The 26263-nt window shown below is 41.0% G+C and overlaps 1 protein-coding gene across 1 annotated transcript; it reads left to right on the forward strand.

Annotated features, from left to right (window-relative positions):
• The first annotated feature begins 4411 nt into the window (after positions 1-4411).
• MDH1B (malate dehydrogenase 1B) lies at positions 4412-25343 on the forward strand. The gene is made up of 9 exons (XM_064286764.1): positions 4412-4518; positions 6840-6974; positions 7171-7313; positions 8605-9098; positions 13304-13445; positions 15219-15382; positions 18183-18322; positions 18862-18913; positions 24173-25343. The coding sequence occupies exons 2-9, from the start codon at positions 6933-6935 to the stop codon at positions 24256-24258; spliced, it is 1263 nt and encodes a 420-aa protein (XP_064142834.1). The 5' UTR covers positions 4412-4518; positions 6840-6932; the 3' UTR covers positions 24259-25343.
• Positions 25344-26263: the final 920 nt, after the last annotated feature.

Here is a 26263-nt window from a genome sequence, read left to right on the forward strand (position 1 = left end):
CCCAGTGACCCTACAGGACAGATTAGAACTGTTCGCATTGGGTTTCCAAGGCTGTATTCTTTTTTTTTTTATTATTCTTTAGGGAAGCAGACTGCCACATCTTTCTCCCACGGAGCGGCTAGTGGGTTCCAATCGTCTATCTTTAGGTTAGCAGCCCAACACTTAGCCACTGGGTCACCAGAGCTCCTCGGAGCATAGGTGAGAGATCGCTAATCTGCGTGTGAGTGTAAGGAGTGGACACAGGAATGCTCGCTGGAAAAGGTGTTTCAGGAGCTTAGTTGTGAAGGTCTGGGATTGGGGAGGCCATTCCAGACAATGACACAGGCTGGAACGCCATAGCCTAATGGATGATCTGGATACGGGGAGAGTAACAGGGCCTGGGCTATAAGAGTAGCAGGAGGCAGATCATTACACCTCACGGTGCACTAAGCAGTGAAGTGTGAGCTGTATTTTGAAAGCAATGAGGAGTCATTGAATTTTTTAAGCAGAAAAGTAGCCTTAATGGGTTTGCATTTTAGGAAGCCCAATTTGGCAGCAATGGGGAGGATGGATTGGAAGTGCCAACTGGCAGCCAGGGAACTAGTGAGGAGACTGTTTCTACAACAGGCTATTGTACCTACTTCCTTCTCTTCTCAGGAGGTTTCTTAAGAGTATACTGTTCTCCTATCTCCACTTCAGGCTGGCTTCCACTTCTGCCTCCTTACAAAAATTTACCTCAACAAAGCTATCAATAACTTCTACAGACGCTGGTTAGTCCTTATCGTATTTGATGCATTGAGCACAACTGAGATCTCCCACCTGCCTGAAATTCTATTTCTTTTACTTTTTTTTTTTTTTTTATGGATTCAGGAGAGCACTGTCATGGATTGAATTGTGTCCACCAAATATGCGTGTCAACTAGGCTAGTCCATGATTCCCAGTATTGTGATTGTCCACCATTTTGTCATCTGATGTGATTTTCCTATGTATTTTAAATCCTGCCTCTATGATATTAATGAGGTGGAATTAGCAGCAGTTATGTTAGTGATGCAGGACTCAATCTATAAGATTAGGTTTTGTCTAAAGCTAATCTTTTTTGAGATATAAAGAAGAGAAGTGAGCAGAGAGACAGGGGGACCTCATAGCACCAAGAAACCAGAGCCAGGAGAATAGCATGTCCTTTGGACCCAGAATTCCTGCACTGAGAAGCTCCTAGACCTGGGGAAGATTAATGACTAGGACCTTCCTCCAGAGCCAACAGAGAAAGAAAGTCTTCCCTTGGAGCTGGCACCCTGAATTTTGACTTCTAGCCTCCTAAACTGTGAGAGAATAAGTTTCTCTTTGGTAAACCATTCACTTGTGGTATTTCTGTTATAGCAGCACTAGATAACTAAGACTAACACTGACTGTGTGCTGGGAATTCAGTGGTAAACAAACTTAGAAACAATGCTGTGTGCATGACAGTACAAGGACAGGGCTCTATGGGCACAGCCATAGAGGACCTTATTTTGTCAGTTAAGGGCTTCAGAGAGGGCGTAATTCTTAAGCAGAGACCTGAAATATGAGAAAGAGAAGTTGGGGAGGATGAGAACAACTTAGGCATGGTGGCAGACAGTAGGGTTGTAGTGAGTGAGGAGAGTTGGTTTAGGGACTATTGAGAGCACACAGTAAGTGGGAAATTGTTATAAATATAGGACTGGAGCAAAGAATACAAGGAAGAAAGTATCACAGCTGAGACCATAGTTAAATAATGTAAATTCTTGTAAGTGATGTTCAATAGTGTAGACTTTATCCAAAGTACATGGGAGACTTTTGAAAGGGGAGAACATAATCAAATTTGCATTGTATCAGAATGTTATAGCTACAGCATGGGAGAAAAATGCTGGATGCAAAGAGACCAGTAAGGAGACTGTTGGCATAGTCCAGGAAGGAGCTAATAGTGGCCTGGCCTAAGGTGTCAGGCAGTAGAAAGGGAGATAAGTGGGTGGATTAAAAAAACATTAGGGAGGCAGAATAGGACTAGATGTCCAACTGGGTGGAGAATAGCATGCAAAGAAAAATAAGTAGTTAAAAATTACTCCCAAATGGTGGTTTGGATAACTGGGTAGGTAGTGGTGTCATCCATGGACATAAAGAATGGAGGAGAAGGAGCAGATTTCGTGGGGGAGTGCTGATAAAATCCATCATAGACGTGCTGAGTGCCTATGAGACATTTAGAATTCCCACCATCGAGTTGAATCCAGCTCATGGCAACCCCATGTATGTCAGAGCAGAACTATGTTCCATAGGATTTTCAATGGCTGATTTTTTGAAAGTAGATTGCAGGCCTTTCTTCTGAAGCACCTTTGGGTCGACTCATACCTCCAACCTTTTGGTTAGCAGCTGAGCATGTTAACTGTTTGTACTACCTAGGGACTCCTGCAACATTTAGAAGGAGATGGAAAATATAGGAGAGTGTAAGCATCTACATGAGGAGATAGGTTTGAGTTGAAAATATAGATTGATACTTGAAACCAAGGGAGTAGAGGAGATTGGCCAAAAAGAATGTGTAAGGTATGAAGATAAGATGCCTTGTGGAATCTAGTCTTTTAATGCATGGGTAAAAGAATAGGAAAACTACAAAATATAATGAGGAGTGGCCAGAGAGGTAGGAGGAGAACCTGGAGAATGCTCCACCATAGAGTGTGTTTCAAGAGGTTAGAGGGGGCAACTGTGACAAATACTGCACTGCCAAGGGTTAACAAGAAAAAGATTGCAAAATGTGTCTATTGGGTTTAGTGACAAGGAGGTCCTTGGTGGCTTTCTAGAGAATTTTGGAAGAAGCCAGATTGCAGTGGGAAAAGAAATAAGGAGAAGTAAAAAACTGAGGATAACAAGTATACAGAACTTTTCCATGAAGTTTGACTAGAAAAGGGAGGATGAAAGATAGTAGCTAGAAGAGAACATTTTTTAATTAATTTGTTTGTTTGTTCTTTTAGGACAGGAGAAACTTAAGTATAACTTGAATATGTTTAAATATAATGGAAAGGAGCCATTGGAGAGAGAGATTAGATTCAAGACAAGGGGATAATCAATTGGGCAAGTTTCCTGGAAAAATGTGAGAGGGTGGGATTCAGGTAGGACCCCTCTTCTATTGAAGGTGAAAAAAGAAGGAAAGGACACAGAGGCAGAGTTGAGGGTCCAGTTGAGGCTGGTGACCATGAGTTTATAGTGGTGCCTCTCTCCTTGGTTCTACCATGTCTCCCCAGTGGTACCTAGCAACTGGGACCCAGGCAGAGAAAAGCCCAATTATTGGATTCAGGGTGAGAGGGTTTTATCAGGCTGATTATATTGGGGAAAGATGATTTAAGAAACAAGCAGGAGAGTGGTTTGAAGTGATTAACCATGGAGTTGAACTAGACAGGGAGGGGACTGAGGGACAGGCGGAGGTTGAGAGGGTTTGATGGTTTGGAAGTCTAAATGAGGTTGAAGAACGGGTAATTGGGAGTAACTGAGGAAATAGGCTGCAGAGAGGGTTCTGCTCTTGGCCCCTGCCTCTCCTGCCCTACAGACACTCAGTTCTACCCACTGTGGTGGTTTGAACTTCCTGTATGTAGATAGCTGCAGAATCTGTGTCCTATGCCCTTACATGGCCCTGCACTTCAGTCTTATATACCCAGCTACCTGCTGGTCATGTCTGCTTAAATATGCTGCAGATACTTCCAACTGCAGTTATCTAAAATTAAACTTCTCACCCATGATTTCTTTCTGGTAAGAGCAAGACCATCTACCCAAGTCAGAAAATAGGAGTTACCCTGGATTTCTTCCTCTCCCCCGAAGCTTTCCACCACACATGTGAAATCCAAAGGGGAGTTTACCACCACTCTTTACTTGTTGAAGGAGCCCTCGTGGTGCAGTGGTTAAAGTGCTTGACTGCTAACCAAAAGGTCAGCAATTCAAACCCACCAGCCACTCCATGGGAAAAAGATGTGGCAGTCTGCTTGCGTAAAGATTTACAGCCTTGGAAAACTACCTGTGAAGCAGTTCTACTCTGTCCTGTAGAATCTACTAGGCAGCAGTGGGTTTGGTTTTTGGTTTGGTCTTGTCACTTTATCTTTGAGTGACCCCTAATAAGTAGTTCATAGTTAATTGTTGATGTTTAATTAGTAGTAGTTGGCAGCCTCTTAGAAGAAGTGAGGTCTAGCATAGTACTGGAAAAGAGTAAATATTCTTTTTTCCTGTCTACATTTTATTACCTAAGATTCTGGGGTACCTATGAAATTTATTTTATCAGTGTAATAAAAATGAGACATTTATAACATGATTATACTATTACTTTATGTTAGAAAATTATATCCTAACTGCATGTTGTTTCTATAATTGTATGGCAACTTCATGATAATTTCTGTGTGATGGGAGAAAGCATTGCTAATTTGAACTCTTTTAGGTAGAGCAGATTGTCCATATTATGCTAAAGCAGAACTTCTGGCAGACTATTTACAGAAGAATCTTCCTGATTTTAGGATACATAAAATTACACAACATCCTGATATTTGGGAGGTAAGAAGTCTATTGAGTTTGTTACACACACATACACACACACACACAGAGGTGTTCTAATTTAATGAAATTTTTTTTTTATATGTTTTAGAGGAGCTGTTGTGGCACAGTGGCTAAGATCTTGGCTGCTAACCAAAACGTTGGCAGTTCGAGTCCACCAGCCACTCCTTGGAAACCCTGTGGGGCAGTTCTACTCTGTCCTATAGGGTCACTATGAGTCAGAATACACTCAACAACAGCAAGTTTGGTGTTTGTTTTTTTATGTTGTAGATTGGCTTCCAGTAATGAATGTTCATGTAGTATGTAGTATTGATATTTGAATACTAAAAAAGTAAGTTCTTTTCTTACTACTTTCAAAATATTATTTATATGGTTATTTTTTCCCCCCAAGAATCCAAATCACTTACATTGTACTTATTATCCATTCTCCTTAATATTGATCTCTGATGACATTAGGGACTTGTTTATTTGCAGCTCCCTTCTTTGGGACTGGTGTTTCTCCAGAAACAGAATCTGAGATAGAGATTTGGGTGAAGGGGCCTTAATGGGGAGTGCCCTTGGGGACATATCCGGAGAGGGAATGAGGGAAGCAGGATTGGCCAGAGGGAGAAGTTGACCAGAGGCCTCAGTGGATCCCACAGGAAGCTCTGGAGCTGGGATGGCCCTTCAGAGATGCCCCATATTGAGGCAGGGGGTCTGGTCCATATCAACCAGTCATGGATACAGGCTACTTCTAGGGATGGGACTTAACGTTGGGTAAGAGAAGTCCCTCTGACTGAAATCAGTTTCTGGGAGGGACTCAGCACGGAGCCATGAGCAGCCAGTATACCCTGTAGCTAAAGGAATGAGTGCCTCAGTTATGCAGGGGGGTTCTGGACACGTGACAGCACCTATAGTCCACCCGTTGGACCTTTTGGATCCACAGGCTCCATAGAATAAGTTCACATGATCTGAGAACAGCTCCTCCATGATTCTGGTTGGCATTTTTTCTTGGGGAAATTTTACAAGAGGAAAGTTAATCGAATGAACTACAGTCCCACTGCAGATAGTTTCAGAGCTATGCTGACACTCATCACCTTCTAGATTCCCCTCATTCTCTGCTGGTCTGGGTGACTTATTAGACCTCCATCTATAAGGGGGCTGAGCCCTACTCTCCATTCCCTTTTCACAATGTGACTGATGCACTTGTCCATTTACTGTCTAAATTGGGCAAGAGACACTCAATGCATCACCTAGATGTCAAATATTGTTCCCTGCCTGCGTTAGGTAATGGCACCTGATCATAAAGGCCAATTATCCCTGCCAGGATGGTAACTCCTTTCCTTGAACAGACGCTCAAAGTGACTGAGTGACAGACAGCCAGAGCTTACAGCTTAATGGGGCTCATCCTGTGTTCCCTGGTAGAGACATTCCCCCTCTAGGAATTAGGATCTCCAGACCCACAGAGTCTAGAGTTCTGGGTTTGGAGTTCAAATTCCCCCAAGTTAGTTGCTGGGAGTGATGGTAAGCAGAGTCACTCTTAATTCCATCCCTTGATTCCTGGATCCATGTATTCTACCTATTGGCACAAAGCACCATATTGATTTATGGTGTCAATTGCATCCTGAAAGATGGTGCCCAACTTGTCAGTCTTTGAGCTGGTGCCTCAGGTGCACCTTGAGTAAATTGTCCATTCCTCAATCAGGCTGACAGCCCATGAGTGGTACGATATATGTTAAGGCCAGTGTATCCCATGGTTATGTGCCCGCTGTTGCGCCTCTATTTCTGTGGGTCCCTTGGTACCAAGTGGGTCCCTTGGTACAAAGTGACATTATATGGGAACTCATGTTGGTGGTCTATACAAACTAGATAATGATAATTTACACTTTTTCTAGTAAATATTATCATAAAGCCCCAGATAACTTTTAGCTCATTAATTCAGTCTGAACTTTATAAACCTAACCCAAGGATGTGAAAAGCAATATCAAAATTTTTATGGCTTTAAGACTGAAAATATCTCATACATAAGAACAAAGGGAAAATTACTTTTTGAAATCAGTCAGATTGAAACACTTAGCCTCTCTTTAAGCAAACACTTGCACTCTAGCTTTCCTCAGCAAAGAGAGCAACTTGCAGTTGATTCGGCCAATGAATATCAAGAATATTCTTTCTTATTTGATTAATTCATCATTTTTATTTTTAGATTTTACTTTTTAAAGATAACTAAATTTTATTATGTAAACACAGTGGAAGTAAAAAAAAAACAAGCTTGTATTTTACTGTCTGAATTCTAAAGTTGAGGCAGATTTCCTATATATCTTCCCTGGAATACCCTTCAATAGGAGTGGCTGGAAGATGTGTGTGAAAAGAATAAGTGGAGCCACAAGAAGTCTCCCATCATCTGGAGAGAGCTGTTGGATCGTGGTGGAAAGGCTATGCTTTTGGGAGGCTATAATGAGTTCCTGGAACATGCCCAGGTAATATAAATTATTTTATCTGTTCAAAATATTTCACTCTCCCACATTATTTTATTTTCCAAATGTCTCCCTTTTCCAAGTATTCTCTCAGTTCTCTTTTTACTCTATTTTGATTTTTAAATAAAAAACTTTCTAGTATAGCCATTGTGAGTAACTCATTATCTCTCATATTGGCTTTTTCCTTCCCAACATTTAGCTTTATTATGGGGTCACCTCTAGCATGACAAGTGAGCTGATGATGGTAGTTGCTAAAGAAAACCTGGGGACACATATAGAAAAAGAACTTGAGGAAGAATCCCTCAAAGGACTCATCAACCCCTTGCAGGTCTGGATCACCAGGTGGGATGGTCAAGCCCCTGGATTCGTGAGACTGGCTTTTTGTATTTAAAAATCACACTGGAGTGGAATGAATTCTATGATGGAAGAATACCTGAATGTCAAGTTTTTGCCTTGCCCCAGTGCTCTGTCCTTCCCTTTCCCAGCCCCTCACTGCCTGATGCTTTCTCCCCCTTTCCCACTTACTGGAGCTTTCCTTGGCTCTTGTGCACTCCCCTTCTGTAACTCCCCCTTGTTCTGGCTCCTTCTTAAGTTTTCTCCTTTCTCACTTTGCGCCCCATGCCATCAGTCTTGGACACATTCGGTTGTCATTTTTTCTCTCCTTTCTCTGCACTCGCTTGCTGTCTTGTTCTGTCCCCCACCAGTCTTTCCCCTACCCTCGACCTGCCTCTCGTACGGCCCTTCTCATTCAAAAACCAAACCAAACCCACTGCCGTCGAGTCGATTCCAACTCATTACCTGTGTGTATATTGTCAGATACACACTCATTTGAAAAAATTATGAAACTCTCCAAATTGAGAATGATGTAATAAGCATCCATGAAGCGATCACTCAGATTTAATAAATATTACATCAGCTTTAGATATTTTTTAAAGAATTAAAATAGCAGAGATACTATTGAAGCCCCCATTGGACCATGCCCCAACCCCATTGTGAAAACCAAAATGCCCTGATGCCTTTCCAAACTCCCCACAGTGGGTCATACAGTTCTTAGTTTATAGCCACAGCTACAGAATATCCAGATACATGCTGAGTTGTGGTTACGGATGAACCACACACAGCCTGCATCAATCCATAGGCATCTTGATCGGTAGGCATCTTTGTAAGGGTTGTTATTATTTGGGAGGTAATGATTTGGAAAAGATAACTTCCCCCCTCCCCAAAAAGTCTTTATTCTGTAGACAAGGGTATAAAAATAAAAGAGAACTATAGTTAACTGAAGCTCCTTATTTATATTTTTAAGAGGACATGTAAATATGTAATAACAGTAAAATGACACAGCTCTTAGAATTTTGCTTTCTGCCTATGGGAAATTCTATTTTATTTGAAACGCTGAACAAACAGATGCATTTCTTATTTGGGGATCATTTTCAGATGACCAGAGAGAGGGGCTAGTGAGAATTTTTTTTCATTCTACTTTTTAATTCCAGCCTTAACACTGTCTCTGCAGCTGTGTATGCCTATTTAAAAGGTTCACCTAATCAGTGCACACGCAAACTGTCTATTAAGAATAAAGGTTTAAAGGGGTAAAGGACTTGATCATATTCATAAGCCAGGTTTGCATTTTTATCAGTGCATCGGCTCCTGCCAGCTGCGGCCTGATTCCTTTATTGACAAGTGGTGAGGTGTTTGGGATGCAGACGGAAATTAGCATAACGTTATTTGACAACAAGCGCGGAAACCACCTCACATCCGTTCTGTTGGAGAGCCAGGACCTGGGAGCGCCTGTCCTCCGGAGTATCAGGATCTGCACTCGAGTGGAGGAGGCCTTCCACCAGGCCCACGTGGTCATCATCCTGGACGACAGCACCGAGAGTGAGGTGCTCAGCCTCGAAGACTGCATCCGCAGCAGGGTTCCTCTGTGCAGGCTCTACGGATACCTGATTGAGAAAAACGCCCATGAATCCGTCAGAGTTGTTGTGGGAGGAAAAACCTTTGTGAATCTTAAGACGGCCTTGCTTATGAGATACGCCCCGAGTGTCGCACACAACATTGTCGCTGTGGCGTTGGGGGTGGAAGGGCAAGCTAAAGCTGCGCTGGCCAGAAAACTGAAAACCACTGCGGCAGGTGAGTGAACTCCCGGAGGTTTGGTTTTAAACAACATGGTTTCAGAGCAGCTAGGAAGAACACTGTACCCTCTGGGGTCATTCTGGATATCTGGAAGGATAAACCAGATACAAAAAAAAAAAAAAAAAAGGGAGAAAACTTTAAATAGGGTGATTTTTAACTGTTGTGCAAACATTTTTTTCCCTGGATTTTATGAGTTACCGACTGTGTCCGTGATTGTCAAAATTAATAAATTATTTACTATAATAAGGTCAATATTATTCAAGTAATTATTTTGAAACCTCATATTCCACTTTTTCCATAATAGTCAACTAAGGTAACAGTGTTGTTTACAAAGAAAAAAATCAAGGCTGTGTTAAAGTGGCTTCACTCCGCTTCCTGCCTGTGTGACCTTGAACAATTACATAACTTTGCTACAACTAAGTTTCCTCAGCCCTAAAATGAGGATACTAATTGCAACTACCTCCTAGAGCTGACCTGAGAATTCAAGAAGATAGTATTTCTAAAGGGCATAGAAGCACATGGTGAGCACTGGAAGGTTATTAAACACCAGCTGGATTATGATATCTGATCAGTTCCTGCTCTGATTAATCTTTGAACTGGGGGACAGCAGAATCATGACGATGAGGCGAGATCAGGAAATGGATTATTGTACTGAAAAAGGGAGATCACAGCTGACAGATTTTAGCGATCTGTGCACTTAGATGGAGTGCCTACGACAGCGTCCATTGAGAATGCAAGGAGGTGCAAGGCATTTCCTCAGGCAAGATTAGGAAGGCACTGAAACGTGAGCCTGTAATGCTCTAAATCAGGGCAGTAATGGAACTCATTGAGCCCCTGACGGAGTATAGCAAGAGCTGTATTATCCATTTCTTTACAATGAAGGCCTAGAAACCATCATTTCTTGAGTTCTTCCACGTGAATTGTTACTGCCTTACTGCTGGGATCAGTGCAAAACTGAGCCATGTGGATGCTAAGGTTATTCAGTAGGAAACGAAAACATTTTCTAATCATCGTATCTCTTTTGTCAACCCTGTATTTATATGTGTAGACATTGATTTGCCACAAAAGGTCCAGGGCACACTGATGAAAAGTGTCAAGAAGAGACAGTGATAGAAAATTTAAAACAAGGCATGATGAGGGGCAGGGGGCTTTCAACCAGAAAGCTGCTCCCTTGAGGGTCGGCTGGTGCCATAAAATCTAAGCCCTGCTCTACTCAAAACCAATAAGCATTTAAGAAGCAAAGACAAGAAGAAAGAAAAGTGGGTGATAGTTGAGTAAAGAAAATGAGATATGAGAGGAACAGAATTGTCAGTGGAGCAGCAAGGAGAAACCCAGTGACAACAAAGGCAGAGTCGAATGTAATGGCGTGTGTCTTAGTTTCCTAGTGTTGCTGTAACACAAATACCACCAAGTGGGTGGCTTTAAAAACAAAGTTTGTTTTCTCACAACGGTATCTAGGGGAAGACTCTTTCTTGTGTCTTTCAGTTTCTGGTAGCCCCAGGCATTTCTTGGCATTCCTTGGCTTGTTGACAGACCCTCACATGCTGTCTTCACCCTGTGTGTGTGCCCTGTTTCTGTGTCTGTCCTTCTCTTCTATAAGATGCCATGCAGAAGAGATTAGGACTAGGACCCATCCTACTACGGTACGACCTCATAAGTTCACTGATAACATCTGTGAAGAAAAACCTGATTTCCTCAAACAAGGTCATTCACAGGTGCAGGGATTAGGACTTCAGCATATATTTTTGGGGCACACAATTAAGTCCATAACAGTATCAAACCTTTTCCAAAGAGCAAGGTCCAGGGTATCCCCTGAGTTTAGTTCACACATAACCCTGTGTCTCAGACCATGTATATTGGATTAGTCGGGACTCTTTCTGTTGCAAGAGACAGAAAGTCAACTTAAGTGGACTGAAGTCATAGAAAGAAAAAGAGGGATTTTTTTTGTTTGTTTTTTACATAACTGAAAAATATTGTGTTTAGTTCTTGTTTCAGTCATAGCTGGAAGCAGAGGCTCAAACGATGACGTCAGAACTCCTTACATTCTCTCTTGGTCCATTGCTCAGCTCTGCTTTCCTTTGTGTCAGTTTTGTTCCCAGGCAGGCTTTCTCCAACAAATGGTAAAATGGCTACTGGTAGCCACAGACCCATATACTCATAGCTTAGCTACCCCAGAAGAAATAGGGCTTTCTTTCCCAATGTTTCATGCAAAAGTAGCACAAGCACAAAGGATAATATCTCATTGGTCTGGTCTGGACCACATGCCCAGCCCCAGATCAATCATTGTAGGCAGGAGAAGGGAATCTATTGACTGGCCAGACCTGGGCCACATCCCTACTGATGTACCTAAGGGGTGGTGACAGCCCCACCCAAATCATATAGACTAAAAGTGGGGAAAGGGTAGTTATTTAAAAGCAAAAGCAAGCAAAAAAAAAAAAAAAAAAAAAAAAGACCCAGGATGCTGTTAAAGAAAAGGAAAGGGAGAAGAAATGCTGGGAGGAAAAAAAAAGCAGCAGATGTCCACTATATTTTTATAGCATACTTTAGGTAATTTAGAGCTATGAAGGGCCTCGAAACTGGTAAGAAAATAAGACTCAGTAGGATGAAAAGGCAAGGCAGCCTACTGTATGCTTACTTGGGGCTTGAGAATAATTGGAAACCCTATGGGGCAGTTCAACTCCGTCCTAGAGGGTTGCTATGAGTCAGAATTGACTCAACAGCAATGGCTAAGGGTGAGGATATGTAGGATCCTATGAGTACCAAACCAGACTACCACCCCTCTGCATTTCCTCCTGCAACTTGCTTAGGGTGGAGGGGCCCAAGTGCACATCACTAGCTCTCATGGGAGTTGGGTAGTAAAGGAAATACTACGTATTCCTACTTCATTAGTCATTTTGTTGAGGGAGAGAATCTCAGAGGAAAATGCCGATGTTGACTACCCAAAATCGACTACCCACTTTCTTATCCCCATAGCTGTCTCCTACCACAGAGGCTCAAAACCCACTCGTTTTTTCAGCTTCTCTTGCAGCTAAGGGTGGCTGAGTAATGTAGTATGCCTTGAATCTCCTAAGAAAAAGATTTCACTCCCTGAAAAGAGAAAAGGCAAAGGAGGGAGCCTCTGCCCCATTCTTCTACCTACTGCCTGCCTCTGAACACAACTGTATGAGTGTGTGATAACTGGAGCTGCTGCAGCCATTCTAGGAGCATGAGAACAATGCCAAGATATTTACATCTTTGAGCTGCTTAGTCAGCACCAGTGTAACTATCTACCTCCGTACATCATAGATGAGAAAGTACACACTTTGTTGTTAAGCAAAATTAGTATAAATAATTTAATTAGGTTAAAGAATTTAATCTCCACAACAGGGAGTGGTGTGGCCTTAAAAGACAATTAAGTTTTTAAGCAAATATGTGAATAAGTGAATGAATAAATGGCTAGATAGATAAACTTACTTATTTGCACTTTGGACTCAACATTTATAGAAACTTATTAGAGAGGTATGTTAAATAGAAACCTCTATTTCTCTCTACGGTCTTATTTTTCTTCATAGCATGTATCACTTTGTGTAGTAATTATTTCCTCACACACTCCCCTCCATCCCCAGCATGTTATAAGATTTAGGCTGATTTGTTTTAGTCTAAGCCTAACGCATAGAAGCACCTCACACCCAGAAGATATACAATAACTATTTGTTTACAAGGGTGTTCCTTAGGGTCCTCTTATTATAATGCCTTCGTTTTTCAGGAGATAAAAGCTGCCCAGGGAGTTAAGTTGCCCAAATTTCTATCCCTGTTGAGAATCAAGGACTCCTTGTCAGACCAAAGCAGATAAAAACCACATCTCTCTCTCTCTCTTTCGTTCTCTCTCTCTCTCTTTCATTCTCTCTCTCTCTCTCTCTGGCAGAGTAATAAGGTTAGGACCAACACCAGTGATAAAATTTTCAGTAGCATTTATTTCAGGGAATATTCCAGAACTCTTTGAATACAATCATGTACTCATAGCCATTCACAAAACATTATTAGAGATTGCCAAACCCTGATGTTTAGGGAGCTGATCCATATCACTTGCACGTTTTTAGGGAACATAAACTTAGATTCATTTCACAGCAGAAGAATCAATCCTAAAACAAACCAGAAAAGGTGTCAGACAATTTTTTAGTATTAATGTACACATTATGTTCAATTTTTATTTTTCTTTACAGGCATCAAAGATGTTATAATTTGGGGTAATATTAGTGGAAATAACTATGTTGATCTGAGGAAAGCCAAGGTCTACAGATATGAGAGTGCTATTTGGGGACCTCCTCACTATTCACGTCCTGTTTTAAGCTTGGTTTTTGATAGGTACAGTATACTTTTAAGTCAAGTACACTAACAATGTTCAATACATGTGTAATTGTTGTTATAACCTTTGAAATAACTTTATGAATCTTTGCACAAAAATAACTTGCATTATTCATACTCATTTTTGCTCATGCTATTTATTGAAGGAATAGAAAATTCCATAGAATTTAATTAGTCAATCTCCATCCCCAATTTTTTTGGTCTTTTTGTGTACTTTTATATTTCATATTATTCTTAAAGTAACTCACATATTACATTAAAATTATCTCTAAAGTGGCTATATGTAAAGTGAATCTTATTTAACATAAAGACAAAAACATGTATCTAAGTTGAAATTAGCTGAAGAGTGTTCAAGAACAAGGAGCAAAGCTGGTGAGCAGGCCCAGGCCATACTGAATGTTATATCCTAGGGTAGTTAGAATGGAGAGGTAGCAAGGAGCACAACTCTAGGACCAAACCACCTGAGTTTGATTTTTCATTTAGGTACTTCTTAGCTGTGTGACTTTAGAAAAGTTACTTAACTTCTCTGTGCCTTAGTTTTTTCATCTGCATAGTGAAAATGGTATCACAGTATGGGCCTCATAGGGTCGTTGAGAAAGTTAAATGGAGTAATGCACATAAAGCACTGAGAGCTGTGTGTGCCGAGCAGACTCCAGCATTATGATGCCACAGAGGAAGAGAAGAGGGAAAGAGTGCCTTCGAGTATATTTCTAAACTTTGCAGTCCTTTCCCAGTGTAGCATTTCCATTCCATTGCCTGTGGATAGTTAGATCATAGGAATTTCATCCATGCCTAGAAATTCCATACCCAAGATCTCATTCCTGGAGCTTGTTCCCCTGCCTCTGCTGCCTGGGTAGGGGAGTGTTGGATGGAGCTTTCTCACGTTCAGTCAACAGAGGTACCCTTTACTGCTTGCTCTAATTCAGCTGCACTGTTCCCTTAGTTTAGACTTCAGATTATAAGAACACAATTATTTCCCTAATTCTCAATGTGAATAATTCAACATTTTATGAAATTAAAACAAAACCAAAACCAAACTTGTTGCCGTTGAGTCGATTGTGACTCATAGTGACCCTATAGGACAGAGTAGAACTGTCCCATAGGGTTTCCAGGGAGCAGCTGGTAGATTCTAACTGCCAGCCTTTTTTCTGGTTAGCAGCCGAGCTCTTACCACTATGCCACCAGGACTTTTATGAAATTAATGTATTAAAACTGAAGGATACTTCTGGTTCCAAGATAACATGTTGTTGTTGTTAGTTGCCATTGAATGGATTCTGACTCACGGCGACCCCACATGTACAGAGTCGAACTGCTCCATGGGATTTTCAGGGCTGTGACCTTTCGGAAGCAGATCTCCAGGCCTGTCTTCCAAGGTGTCTCTGGGTGGATTCAAACTGCCAACCTTTTGGGTGGTAGTCAAGTGCTTAACCATTCGTGCCAGCTGGGGACTTTCCCTGCCCCCAAGATAAGAGACATGGACTAAATTCCTTATAATGAACGTAATTGTTCCTGCAGCCTTTGACCACTTTCCTGTGTTCCACAGTTAGGTTACCATGTTTTTAGTTTGAAATTTTGGAACTACTTCTGCTATATTTCATTATTTATCGATCAGCTTTTTATGGGATTAAAGAAGCTGGAAGAAAAGGCACAGAGTCATGTTTCTATTCTGATTGTGAATGTGATTCCTTGTACTCAGCTTCATTGACCTGAGAAACATCCTTTTCCATTTTCACTCTTCTCTGCATCATAAAATTGGTTCCTTCTCTCCCACAGTGAGTGGTTAAACAAAGAATTTGTGACAACTCTTCAAAACTTATCAGCCACAGGAAAACAATTTGGAGGCATTTTGTCTGCACACAGTATAGCCACTATATTGAAATACTGGTACCACGGCTCACCGCCTGGGGAGATTGTGTCTTTAGGAGTGTTGAGTGAAGGTAAATTGGTGTTTTTCATGTCTTGTTTATTATTTAAAAACCTCCACGTATGCCTTATATTCCAATTTCTATGTCTCTGCCTGTCTAGCTCTTAACATCTGTATGTTGTCTGGACTTTGACAACTCCATAATCATTCATTCATTCATTTGTTCCGAAAGTCATCAGATATGTTACGAGAATGCACTGGGAACACACATAGGAATTAGACCTGGTCTCTGCCTTCAGGAAACAAGCAGTGAAGTCAGCAGAGCCAGATACATAAACAAAATAGTCCTGTTTAGTTCCCCCGCACCCCCCGGTATCCAGCCAAGAAAGGGAAAGCAAGGTCAGTTCTAGGCCAGGAACAGGAAAAGTCAGGACAGGCTTCAGAAAGGAGATGACAGTCTAGGGAGCCTTGAAATGAGTAGTGCTTACCTGGCACACAAGTTTGGGAAGAATATCTGGGCACAGGGAGCCACAGGAGCAAAGACACAAGGACAGGCTATGAAGGGGCTTAGGACCCGAATCTTAGGGTACCCAGCAGCAGCAGGAATGTAGGAAGCTTGCTCTCTGTCGATAAATACTGTATATGAATTTGTACAGTGTCATGTATTGAATTGTGTCCCCCCAAAATGTATGTCAACTTGGCTAGGCCATGATTCCCAGTATTGTATGGTTGTCCACCATTTTGTCATCCGATGTGATTTTCCTATGTGTTGTAAATCTTATCTCTATGATGTTAATGAGGCAGGATTAGAGACAGTTATGTTAATGAGGCAAGACTCAATCTACAAGATTAGGTTATATCTTAAGTCAATCTCTTTTGAGATATAATGAGAGAAGTGAGCAGAGAGACAGGGGGACCTCATACCACCAAAAAATGATCCAGGAACAGAGCATGCCTTTTGAACTGGGGGTCACTGCACTGAGAAGCCCCTCAACTGGGAAAGATTGATGACAAGGACCTTTCTCCAGAGCCAACAGAGAGAGAGAAAGCCTTCACCTAGAGCTGGCACCCTGAATTCGGACTTCTAGCCTAGTAGACCGTGAAAGAATAAATTTCTCTTTGTTAAAGCCATCCACTTGTGGCATTTCTGTTACAGCAGCACTAGATGACAAAGACAAACAGCCAAAATGTTTTAGGCTGCAGAAAACTATTCAGGGGACTCGTATCATTTTTTAAAAAACAGAAAGGAGAAAATAGCTGTTCTGTCCTCGGTAGGCTCTGTCTAAAGCATCTCTTCCCTTTGGGCCTATGCTTGCCCCCTGAGTAAGCTTGTTCACTCCCAAAGCTACAGGCCCAGGCCCCTCTGCTGAGCTTTAGCCTTCATAGGCTTCGTAGGCTAAAGCATTGCTGTCTGGATATCATGCTGTCGCTTCATGATCAACATACACCAAATCGAGTGTATTATCTTCCTTCTTGTCTGATTCAATGTCTTATTCCTTATGTTTTTAATAGAACAACCATCCTGCCAGTTGTTGCACAGTGAAGCTCAAGGAAATCCTCCCAAATCCACCAAGTCAGAATTAATCTCTGTCTCATTTCTCTACTCACACAGCACGTTGTTCCTGTATCAGAGCGCATATTATAGTCTCCCATTCATTCATGGGGTGGTTAGTTGCATAAGTCCCCTCCACTAGAAGGTGTACACTCTGAGGACAGGGACCTCATCTGGGTCGTTTTTCTGATCCTTCACATGAACATCTCCATAGTGTGAATTCAAATCAGTATGTTACCATTTTGGAGAAAAAGGAATTTCAAACTTTCTATTTGTAGAAAGAAGAATTAATTCATCTCTGTAGGACTATCACTCATCAATAAACAATGCAATATGGGAAGGTGGGGCAGGTGATCATTTTCTTCCTCCCTGAAACCATACCCTGTAAGTAAACACTCTGATATCATCTGCCGGCAAGGCTAGCTCTTCAGAGAGAAAACTAATAGAGATTAAATAGCCGGCCTGGAAAACCTCTAAAAGTCATTTAGATCTTGGTTTCATGAATATCACAATTTTTTTGTGTTTGGCCATAGTGACAATATTTGCAATGGCTAGAAAGGCAAGAATAATTTTCTTATTTGATTGATGTACAAAAAGGGGAAATTTTATCTGAAAGTTAATCAGTTAGTAGCAAATATTATTAGTCTTTTTATTTAGAGCACATCCAAGTCAGAGACTAAGAGTTGCAAGGAAATTACCAGCTTTCCTGCTCTATTCCTTTCCCTTCCCAGTCCTTCACACTTGCCCTATGTGACTTCCATCGTAGGCTAGAAGAGTAGAAGGCCAGAGTGGGCAAATGACTTGAGCTCACAGGTCTACACAAAGGGTCAAAGAAAAGTCATGAGAAATAGACAAAAGGAGCCCAGACAAGGTGGGAAAGAGAAAGACTGCAGTAGTCCCCAGGGCAGATGTTGAGGATCTGAATCAGGTGGGGGCCAGAGGATGAAGAAGAGGAAACAGTTTTGTGAGAACTATACGAGCGAGAATTGTCAGACCTGGGTGAGTAATTAGATATGGGAGACAGAGAAGGAGGTAACCCAACTCCAAATGTCTAGTGAAGGGTGATAGCTTTGATACAGACAGCTAGTGAAGAAGAGACTCTCAGAGCTTTATTCTCAATAGATGCTCTATCAGTCCTTCTAGAGTGAATGTTTTGGTTCTCTTTGGCAAGGAATTTTGAGAAATTTACCTTGATTATTATTATCAATAATAATAATAAACATGTAGTATGTCTGACTGTTTCTACCTTCCTTAGTAGAATGGGTTTATTTTTCTCAGTTGTTTTGTTTTGCTTTACTTTGTGTGTGTTTGCCCACTGCAGGCCAGTTTGGTATTCCTGAAGGGCTTGTCTTTTCTATGCCTGTGAAATTTGAGAATGGAAGTTGGGTGGTTCTTACAGATCTTGAAGATATTGAAATAAATGAACAAATAATGACCAGAATGACAAGTGATATAATTCAGGTAATGTCGGAATAGATAGTGGGATAATGACTTTGATAATGGCATTAAACTGATTCCCCTAGGCCAATGCATACATTAGGAGGGGTCAGTCCCTGCAGAAGAACATCATACTTGGTAAAGTGGAGGGTCACCGAAAGAGAAGACGACCCTCAATGAGATGCATTGACACAGTGGCTGCAGCAATGAGCTCAAGCATAGCAACGATTTTGAGGGTGGCACAGGACTGGGCAAGGTTTCCTTCTGTTGTACATAGAGCCTCTGTGGGTCAGAACCGACTCAACAGCACCTAACAACAACAACAATGCATACATTGGCTTTCTGTGGGTTCAATCTTGGATCTTATTGCTAAACACAATAAGGAATCAATAAAAATTAGAAGAAATCAATAGAAGAATACTACTTATTTGGTTATGTAATTTCTGGTATGTTAAAAATATGTTGGCTTTTTAAAAATTGAGAATCAAAGTGTTTTTCTATTAAAAATGATTAAGTTAGTAATTGTCATCATTTAATTCTCTAATTATGAAATTTTTCAACAGGAAAAACTTGTTGCGCTTGGAGACGTGATATATTTTGAACCATACCAACCAGGTAATCTCTTAGATGTGATTTTTTTTTTTAATTGGGTGTCTATTAAAAGAGTATTAAAATATTTGTTGTAACCGAATTACTATTTAATTTAATATAGATAACTCTAATCCGTATCTTACCGTGTTTAAACTAAACTGTTGACAAAATAAACTGCGAAGTCCTATTTATCCTTTGAGACAAAATATCTCAGAAGAATGCTAAAGAAATCACGTCTTAAAAACATCATGATCTTAACAAATTTTGCATATGTTGTATTTACTTTTTTAGATAGCTTTTTAAAAAAGCAATAAGTTACAACAATCTTATTTTTATTATTGGCGTTTTCTCTAATCATAAAATCATAAGGAAGTGCTGTCACCTGTCTTCATTTGTTTGCCTTAAAGAAAATCTTATCTTATGTATGGAAATAGAAATGTGGAGATAAATTCATTTATGCAAAAAGCATTGATGAACTGCCTTTTGAGAGCCCAGGATTCCTTCCATCATTAATATTTATTGAGTACCTACTGTAAGCCAGTGCTAGGAGTTGGAAATACAGGCGTGAATAAGGTAGTCCTAATCTTGTCTTCTTGAAACCTATAGTCCATCAAGGGATCATATATTATACAAATGACTGTAGTTGTGAGGAGTGCTAGGAATAAGAAGTACAGGGTGCTATGCTGTGAGAGCTTAAGCCTGAGGATATAAAGGAATGACTTGAGGCAAGAAAACTATAGCAAATTGTTTGAAAAACTGCAAAAAAAAAAAAAAAAACTCAGGTGGTTGTAGCTTAAAGAGATGAAGCTAGGAAATTGAGCCACAAGGAGTAAATGTGAAAGCTACTTTGGGGCGAAGAGGAACCTGATCAAGTTTGTTGTTAGTTTGGAGAACAGACTGGAAAATGGCAAGACTATCTGCAGAAAAACTGGTGTTAGGAGATTAGTGCAGGGACTAAAGGAAGAGATGATTGCAAGAGGCTAGAGGTGATGGAAATTTGAGGGCTAGTTGTTGTTAGGTTCCATCAAGTCAGTTCTGACTCATAGCGACCCTGTATACAATAGAACAAAACACTACCTGGTCCTGGTTGAGCATCTGGGTGGGAAAAATGTCAAAAGAGCATTATTTGAGAGAGAAATGAGAATGTAGTGTGAATGTGTGTGCATGTGTGTGTATATGCTGGGTGGGAGAAGAAAAGACATGGTGCCAGCAAGAAGGATTTATGAGTTTAGTTTTTTGGATTTTAATTCTGAGATATGTGTGGGATAGCTAAAATAGAAATGTCAGATAGAGCACAGCATACTTTGTGGAGCTCAGAAAGATATGGACTGCAGTTGTCAGACTGAGATTGTTGCCTCATAAATAGAAATGAAGCCATGAGCATGATGGAGATTATCTAGAGAGAGAGCAAGAGGAGAGAGCCTGAAAGAACTTAGCATTAAAGGGTTTGGTAGAGCAGGAATTGCTGACAGAGAACTGTAAGAAGGGGTAATCAGAAAGAGAGAGAGGTGAACACCCAAAATCTGATGTCACAGAAGACCTGAAGGCAGAGATTGTTCCAAGAACAATCATTGGTTTACTGGTTCACATGCTGCTAGGAGATTAAGTAAATTGAAGCTTGTAAAGTTCAAATAATGACCAGAATGACCAGAGGCTATTTGTGACTTTAGTGAGTTCAGTTGTGGAATGGTGAAGGCAGAATGAGGCTGGAGTGGGAAGGGAGGACATGAATACAGGAGGGTGGGCCTGGCCTTAGGAGCTAGAGTCTGGTGTGGAGCCAGTGTGCTTAGTGCTGTGGGCCAGTGGGAGGTGCCAGGGGCCTGAGAACAAAGGGAAGGGCCCTATCAGGACTTTACAAGATAGAAAGACTTCTTGGAGGAGATGCCTTCCAAAGTGAGTCATGAAAGCAAAGAAGGCCTTAGCCAAGGTGGAAGTGAATGGAAGGGCTGTTCCATTCAGAGGAAGCAACGTATACAACTGCACCTTTTGTCCTTGCCCAAAACATTATTCCAGGGATTCCCAAATCAGAGCATTGAAAATAACCAGAGCTTTGCACATGCTCACAGATTGGAAATTTCTGCTTACTAACATAATCAGTGAGATGATCCATATATGAGGTTTGTTTAATTTTTTCAACTAATTTAATTCACTGATTTTCAGGAACTGACTTAGCCAAAAAATATGGAAACATCCTACCCATCAAAGATGACAACTACGAAGATCAACACCCCACAGCTGGTTGGTACACTCAGTAGAAAAAAAATGCCTTTTTTATCCAGGTATTAACACCAAATGCCAGAGATTTGATCACCTATTAGCCATAAAGTAGGAGTTAAATCTCTCATCACCCTGATCCTATATTCAAAAATAAGACCATATTTAATATCTGTTTAAATCTTTGGAGGAAACTACCAGAGACTCATGGAGTACCTTCTAAGTGCTGGCCACTGAGAGAGACTCAAGGGAGTTATGGCCACACAAATGTGTCCAGGTAAAGGAACCATGAGGATATGAAAAGGTAAATGACAAGACAAATGATGAATTAAAAAGCTCAATAAACAGGGCCTGTCACCCATTGCTGTTGAGTCGATTCTGACTCATTGCTACCCTACAGGACAGAGTAGAACTGCCCCGTAGGGTTCCCAAAGCTGTAATCTTTATGGGAATGATCTGCCACATCTTTCTCCCATGGAGTGGCTGGTGGGTTCCAATCACCAACCTTTCGGTTAGCAGCTGAGCCCTTGACTACTGCACCACCAGGGCTCCTTCAATAAACAGGGAAAGAGGTGTCAAAAGGAAGGATAGCGTACAGTAAGAAATCTAGAAACCCACAAAAAGCAAAGATCCTTGTGATTACGAAGGAGAAAATTGAATCACAGCTTAAAATCTAGTTGGGACTTAAAATGGCTAAAGATAAGCAAATGGGCATTTATATATTCAGAGACTATGCTAGATGCTAGGGACATAAGATAAATAAAGCATGGTTCCTGTCCTCAAAGCACTCACGACCAAGTGTGGGAAATAACAAAGCAAAGAGGAAATTACCCTAATAGGAGGTAAGTGCTATGATAGAGAGATATCCAGGGTACAATGGGACCACATAGGAGGTCTCCTAACATAGAATGGGACGCCAGGAAAGGCTTTCCAGAAGAGAGGACATGTGGGAGCTGAGTCTAGTAGTTTAGCAAATAGGAGGTGTGCAGGTAGAGGGGTAGGTAAGAAGTTGGGAGTGAAATACATTCCATCAGAGGGAACAACATGGGCAAAGAAGGCATTTCACATCATTGAGGCTTGACCAGAAGTGCAAACCTGGGTAAAGTTTGCAGAATAGCTGGGCTAGAGCAGAGTATCAAAAAAGAATGAATGAAACTGGAAAGGTAGGTGGGGGCCAGATGTTGGTTGGCTGAATGGCTGTTTAGGACCTCAGCAATATGGCTGTTGGGCGGTGGGGCAAAGCATGAACTAGGTGGGACTGGTCTTAGATTACTAATCTTTCCATATCATTGGCCCTGTAGCAGCCCAAATCACTGCCCAGAAGATCGTGGAGAACGTGGTGCCATCCAGAACTGGTATCCTAAGAAGTCCAGTCAGATAGAGAGTGTCTCTAGGCACCTGAGTGGTGGCACTATTATTCCAGCTGATCCTCCTCCGCCTCGCTGCCATTGAGTCAATCCTAACTCATAGCAACTCTGTAGGACAGAGTAGAACTACCCCACAGGGTTCCCAAGGAGTGGCTGGTGGATTTGAACTGTCAGCCTTTTGGTTAGCAGCCTGAGCCCTTAACCACTGCACCATCAGGGCTCCACTGATCAAGCTAGTGTTAAGCAATACTCAAGGCAAGGATTGAGGCCGCTAAAGCCCTTATAAGAGAACTGAGAAGAAACTATAAGGTGTGCATGAAGAAGATGACTGGCAATTTCCTAGAATGGAGGAATAGAAGCTAAATTGTAGTGTTTCTCATGTATTCCCAAGACTGCTTGCATCAGAACAATTTAAGTTGCTAATTAAAACTTTAGACTCCTAGTCTGGGGACGTAAACGCTAGCAAGCGGCCATCTAAGATGCATCAATTAGTCTCAGTCTACCTGGAGCAAAGGAGAACGAGAACACCAAAGACACAAGGTAATTATGAGCCCAAGAGACAGAAAGGGCCACATAAACCAGAGACTACATCAGCCTGAGACCAGAAGAACTAGATGGTGCCTGGCTACAACCGATGACTGCCCTGACAGGGAACACAACAGAGAGTCCCTGAGGGAGCAGGAGAGCAGTAGAATCCAGACCCCAAATTCACATAAAAAGACCAGACTTAATGGTCTGACTGAGACTAGAAGGACCCTGGTGGTCATGGTCCCCAGACCTTCTGTTAGCCCAAGACAGGAACCATTCCCAGGGCCAACTCTTCAGACAGGGATTGGACTGGACAATGGGATAGAAAATGATACTGGTGAAGACTGAGCTTCTTGGATCAAGTAGACACGTGAGCCTATGTTGGCATCTCCTGTCTGGAGGGGAGATGAGAGGGCAGAGGGGGTCAGAAGCTGGCTGAATATACACGAAAAGAGAGAGCAAAGGGAAGGAGTGTGCTGTCTCATTGGGGGGAGAGCAATTAGGAGTATATAGCAAGGTATATATAAATTTTTGTCTGAGAGACAGACTGATTTGTGAACTTTCACTTAAAGCACAGTAAAAAAAAAAAAAAAAAAAAAAACTTTAGACTCCTAGACCTCCTGCTAAATCATAATCCTATACAGATTATGTATAAAGTAGAGAAATGGGGTTGACTTCAGTTTGTTTTCAGGTCATTTTTCAAATGAACATTAGAATCAAATATAATGTTTTCCATATCGTGGGTAATAACCTTTATATAGGTTGTAAAAAAAAAAAAAATTAGTGGATCAGAAAACCAATTTCATAGGTTGTAACCAGCATTTTCTCCCTATGAACTAGAATGAAATTGATGTGAAAAGGGTAAGTAGAAAAGATAAGAAAAGGGTGAGAAGACCAACATTTTCCCCCAATGAACTAGAATAGAAGAGACAAGAAAAAGGTGAGTAGAAAAGATAAGAAAAGGGAAAGTAAGAATAGATTAGAAAAGCATCAGTATTGTTTCGTGTAACCTTTTTTGTTTAATTTATACATACACATATATGGACTGGGCCACAATGGAAAATGCATTTTTTGCTGTGGGTCATGGTCAACAAAGTTTGAAAAGCACTGCTTAGAACATCTCATAGGTTGTTAGTTTTATTCTATACCCAACATGTTTTATTTTTGGTTTCAGAACATAAATATAGCATATACTCTGATCTAGTCCCAGAAGAAGAAAAAGGTCTAGCTTTATCAGATAGTAAGTTGATTGATTTATAAACAATCTCTGTAGTGCTAATGGTTGTAACTTACATTGTCCAGACTTGTGATGTTGTAGTCAGAAGAACACAGTTCAGTAACCAATGGAATTTTAAAATAATTCAAAACCTTTCCTTATAGTTTGTAAATGGTTGGAAGAGGGGATAAATAATGTCAACAATTTTTTTTTTTAAATACTGAAGTTGCTTCCTTATCGTACTCACTTCAGAGTCTCTCAAATACTCTTCAACTCGAGCCGCTTATGCCTCATCCTTCTCACCCTTCCCTTCTCTTTTCAGTTCTTCATTACAAAGCCCCAAATGGCCAGTATGGCAATTCGGGGTTCTCCTGAGAAGGGAGGTGAGGGGGAGAGACTGAGAGAGCCAAGCCAATATTCTCTTTAGGAGGGAAGGGCTGGGAAACAGCTTGTTACCTTGTTATCACATATAATGTGAATACTTAGAAATAGTTATGTAGAGGCCTATATATTTTGTGAGTCTGCTTTTACAAATTGTATATCCAAAAAAAAAAAAAAAAAACCCCAATATAGTCTTCCCATTTTTACCACTTCTTTACCTGAAATTGTCTATAAAGAAAGGAGCTGGCAAGCATTGGGGAGTTTCCCAGTGATTTTTATTGCTGGAATCAAGGCTTCAGAGGGGGATTGGTAGAAAGATGCTACACTGAACTGGACAGTTGCTTGCTCCATTTGCCCTCAGAGCCTTGGACAAGACAAAGCTTTTCCCTCTTGGTTGTGGGCTCCTGGAAGACTAAGACTGCATATAAGTCTGGTTTAGCATCTTGCAACTCCTAGGAGAGCGAGGCACTCAGAGAAACGTGGAATGGAAGGAAAAAGAAAGGAGAAAATGGGAATAACTGCAAAGATCAAGGTGCTTTAAATACTAAATGCTTTAATCTTTTAATTCTCTCCTTGCTTCAGTAAATTTTTTAGACCTGGTTCCTCAAAGTATTCCAGAAAAGGCATACAGTCCAGTACCCACAGATGGTATGTGGTAGATAAAATGTTAACTAATCTTTTTTGTTCTACAAATGAAACTGGATAGAACAGGATCAAGTTTCCTTGGGATACAGTTCTTTTCACACTCTCCCCCCCCACCCCCACATACCCATATCCCTAAGGACTCAGCCTTGCTTGCCCACTCTTCTGGAATCTAGCTTCCCACTTTTATGGCCAAGATTATGGCGGTGAGAACCTAATCCTTCCTTCGGGATAGATAGGTAAGGAAGCAGACATAAATATATCTGCAAGTCCAGATTTTCAAAGTGTATTACTGAGTTGATCTTATAGTTTATGAAAGCAAGGCTGATGTAGATTTCTTTGTGGCTGGCCAATCCAGGTATTCACCCCAGCCTCCACACTTTTACTGAAGTGTCCAATAAAGTGAACATAATCCATTGCTTCTTCTGTACTGTCTCAAAATATACAGTTGTGATGGGCTTTGGAATGGAGTTAACCATGGGGAATTAGAATCGGGGCACAGAGGAGACACCAGGCCACGAGAAGAGAGGGCGCTGACAATATAGCTGAATAGAACATTCAGAGTGAGAAGCAAACGGTCCAAGAGAGACTATCTACGTCGAAATGGATTCAGGTCCAGGAATGAGGCCAGAATTTAGTTTTGCTATTTGGAAATATCTACTGATGGTCTTGTGGTCTCATTTCCCCCCAGCACATGCATTCTCTCCGCATTGAATCAGATTGAATACAGAAATCCAGGAAACAGAAGGAAGAGGGAAGCAAAGAAAAGCTAATAAAAACATAAGTTACTGATGTATTTTTTTTTAACACAGTTATATCTTTCCATTTTTCTTTTACAGAATTTGAAGACAAAACCGTGGAACAGTGAAAGATCAAATTGTACCCAATACAAAATTATTTGGTAGTGTAATAAATATAGAAAGACCCATGAATATCTGTATTTAGGGTAGAATAACTTGAGTCCTAGATAATATTATATTGGCAATTAAATAACAGTGGGAACACAATAGTCAGACTTCGATTATT

The sequence above is a fragment of the Loxodonta africana genome, chromosome 6 (assembly GCF_030014295.1).
Source record: "Loxodonta africana isolate mLoxAfr1 chromosome 6, mLoxAfr1.hap2, whole genome shotgun sequence".
NCBI lineage: Eukaryota > Metazoa > Chordata > Mammalia > Proboscidea > Elephantidae > Loxodonta > Loxodonta africana.

Coding starts and splice junctions, on each gene's coding strand:
- MDH1B (XM_064286764.1), top strand. CDS start 6,933: ATGCTTTTGGGAGGCTATAATGAGTTCCTGGAACATGCCCAG. Junction 6,975..7,170: donor AGTTCCTGGAACATGCCCAG/GTAATATAAATT, acceptor CCCAACATTTAG/CTTTATTATGGGGTCACCTC. Junction 18,323..18,861: donor TGACAAGTGATATAATTCAG/GTAATGTCGGAA, acceptor ATTTTTCAACAG/GAAAAACTTGTTGCGCTTGG.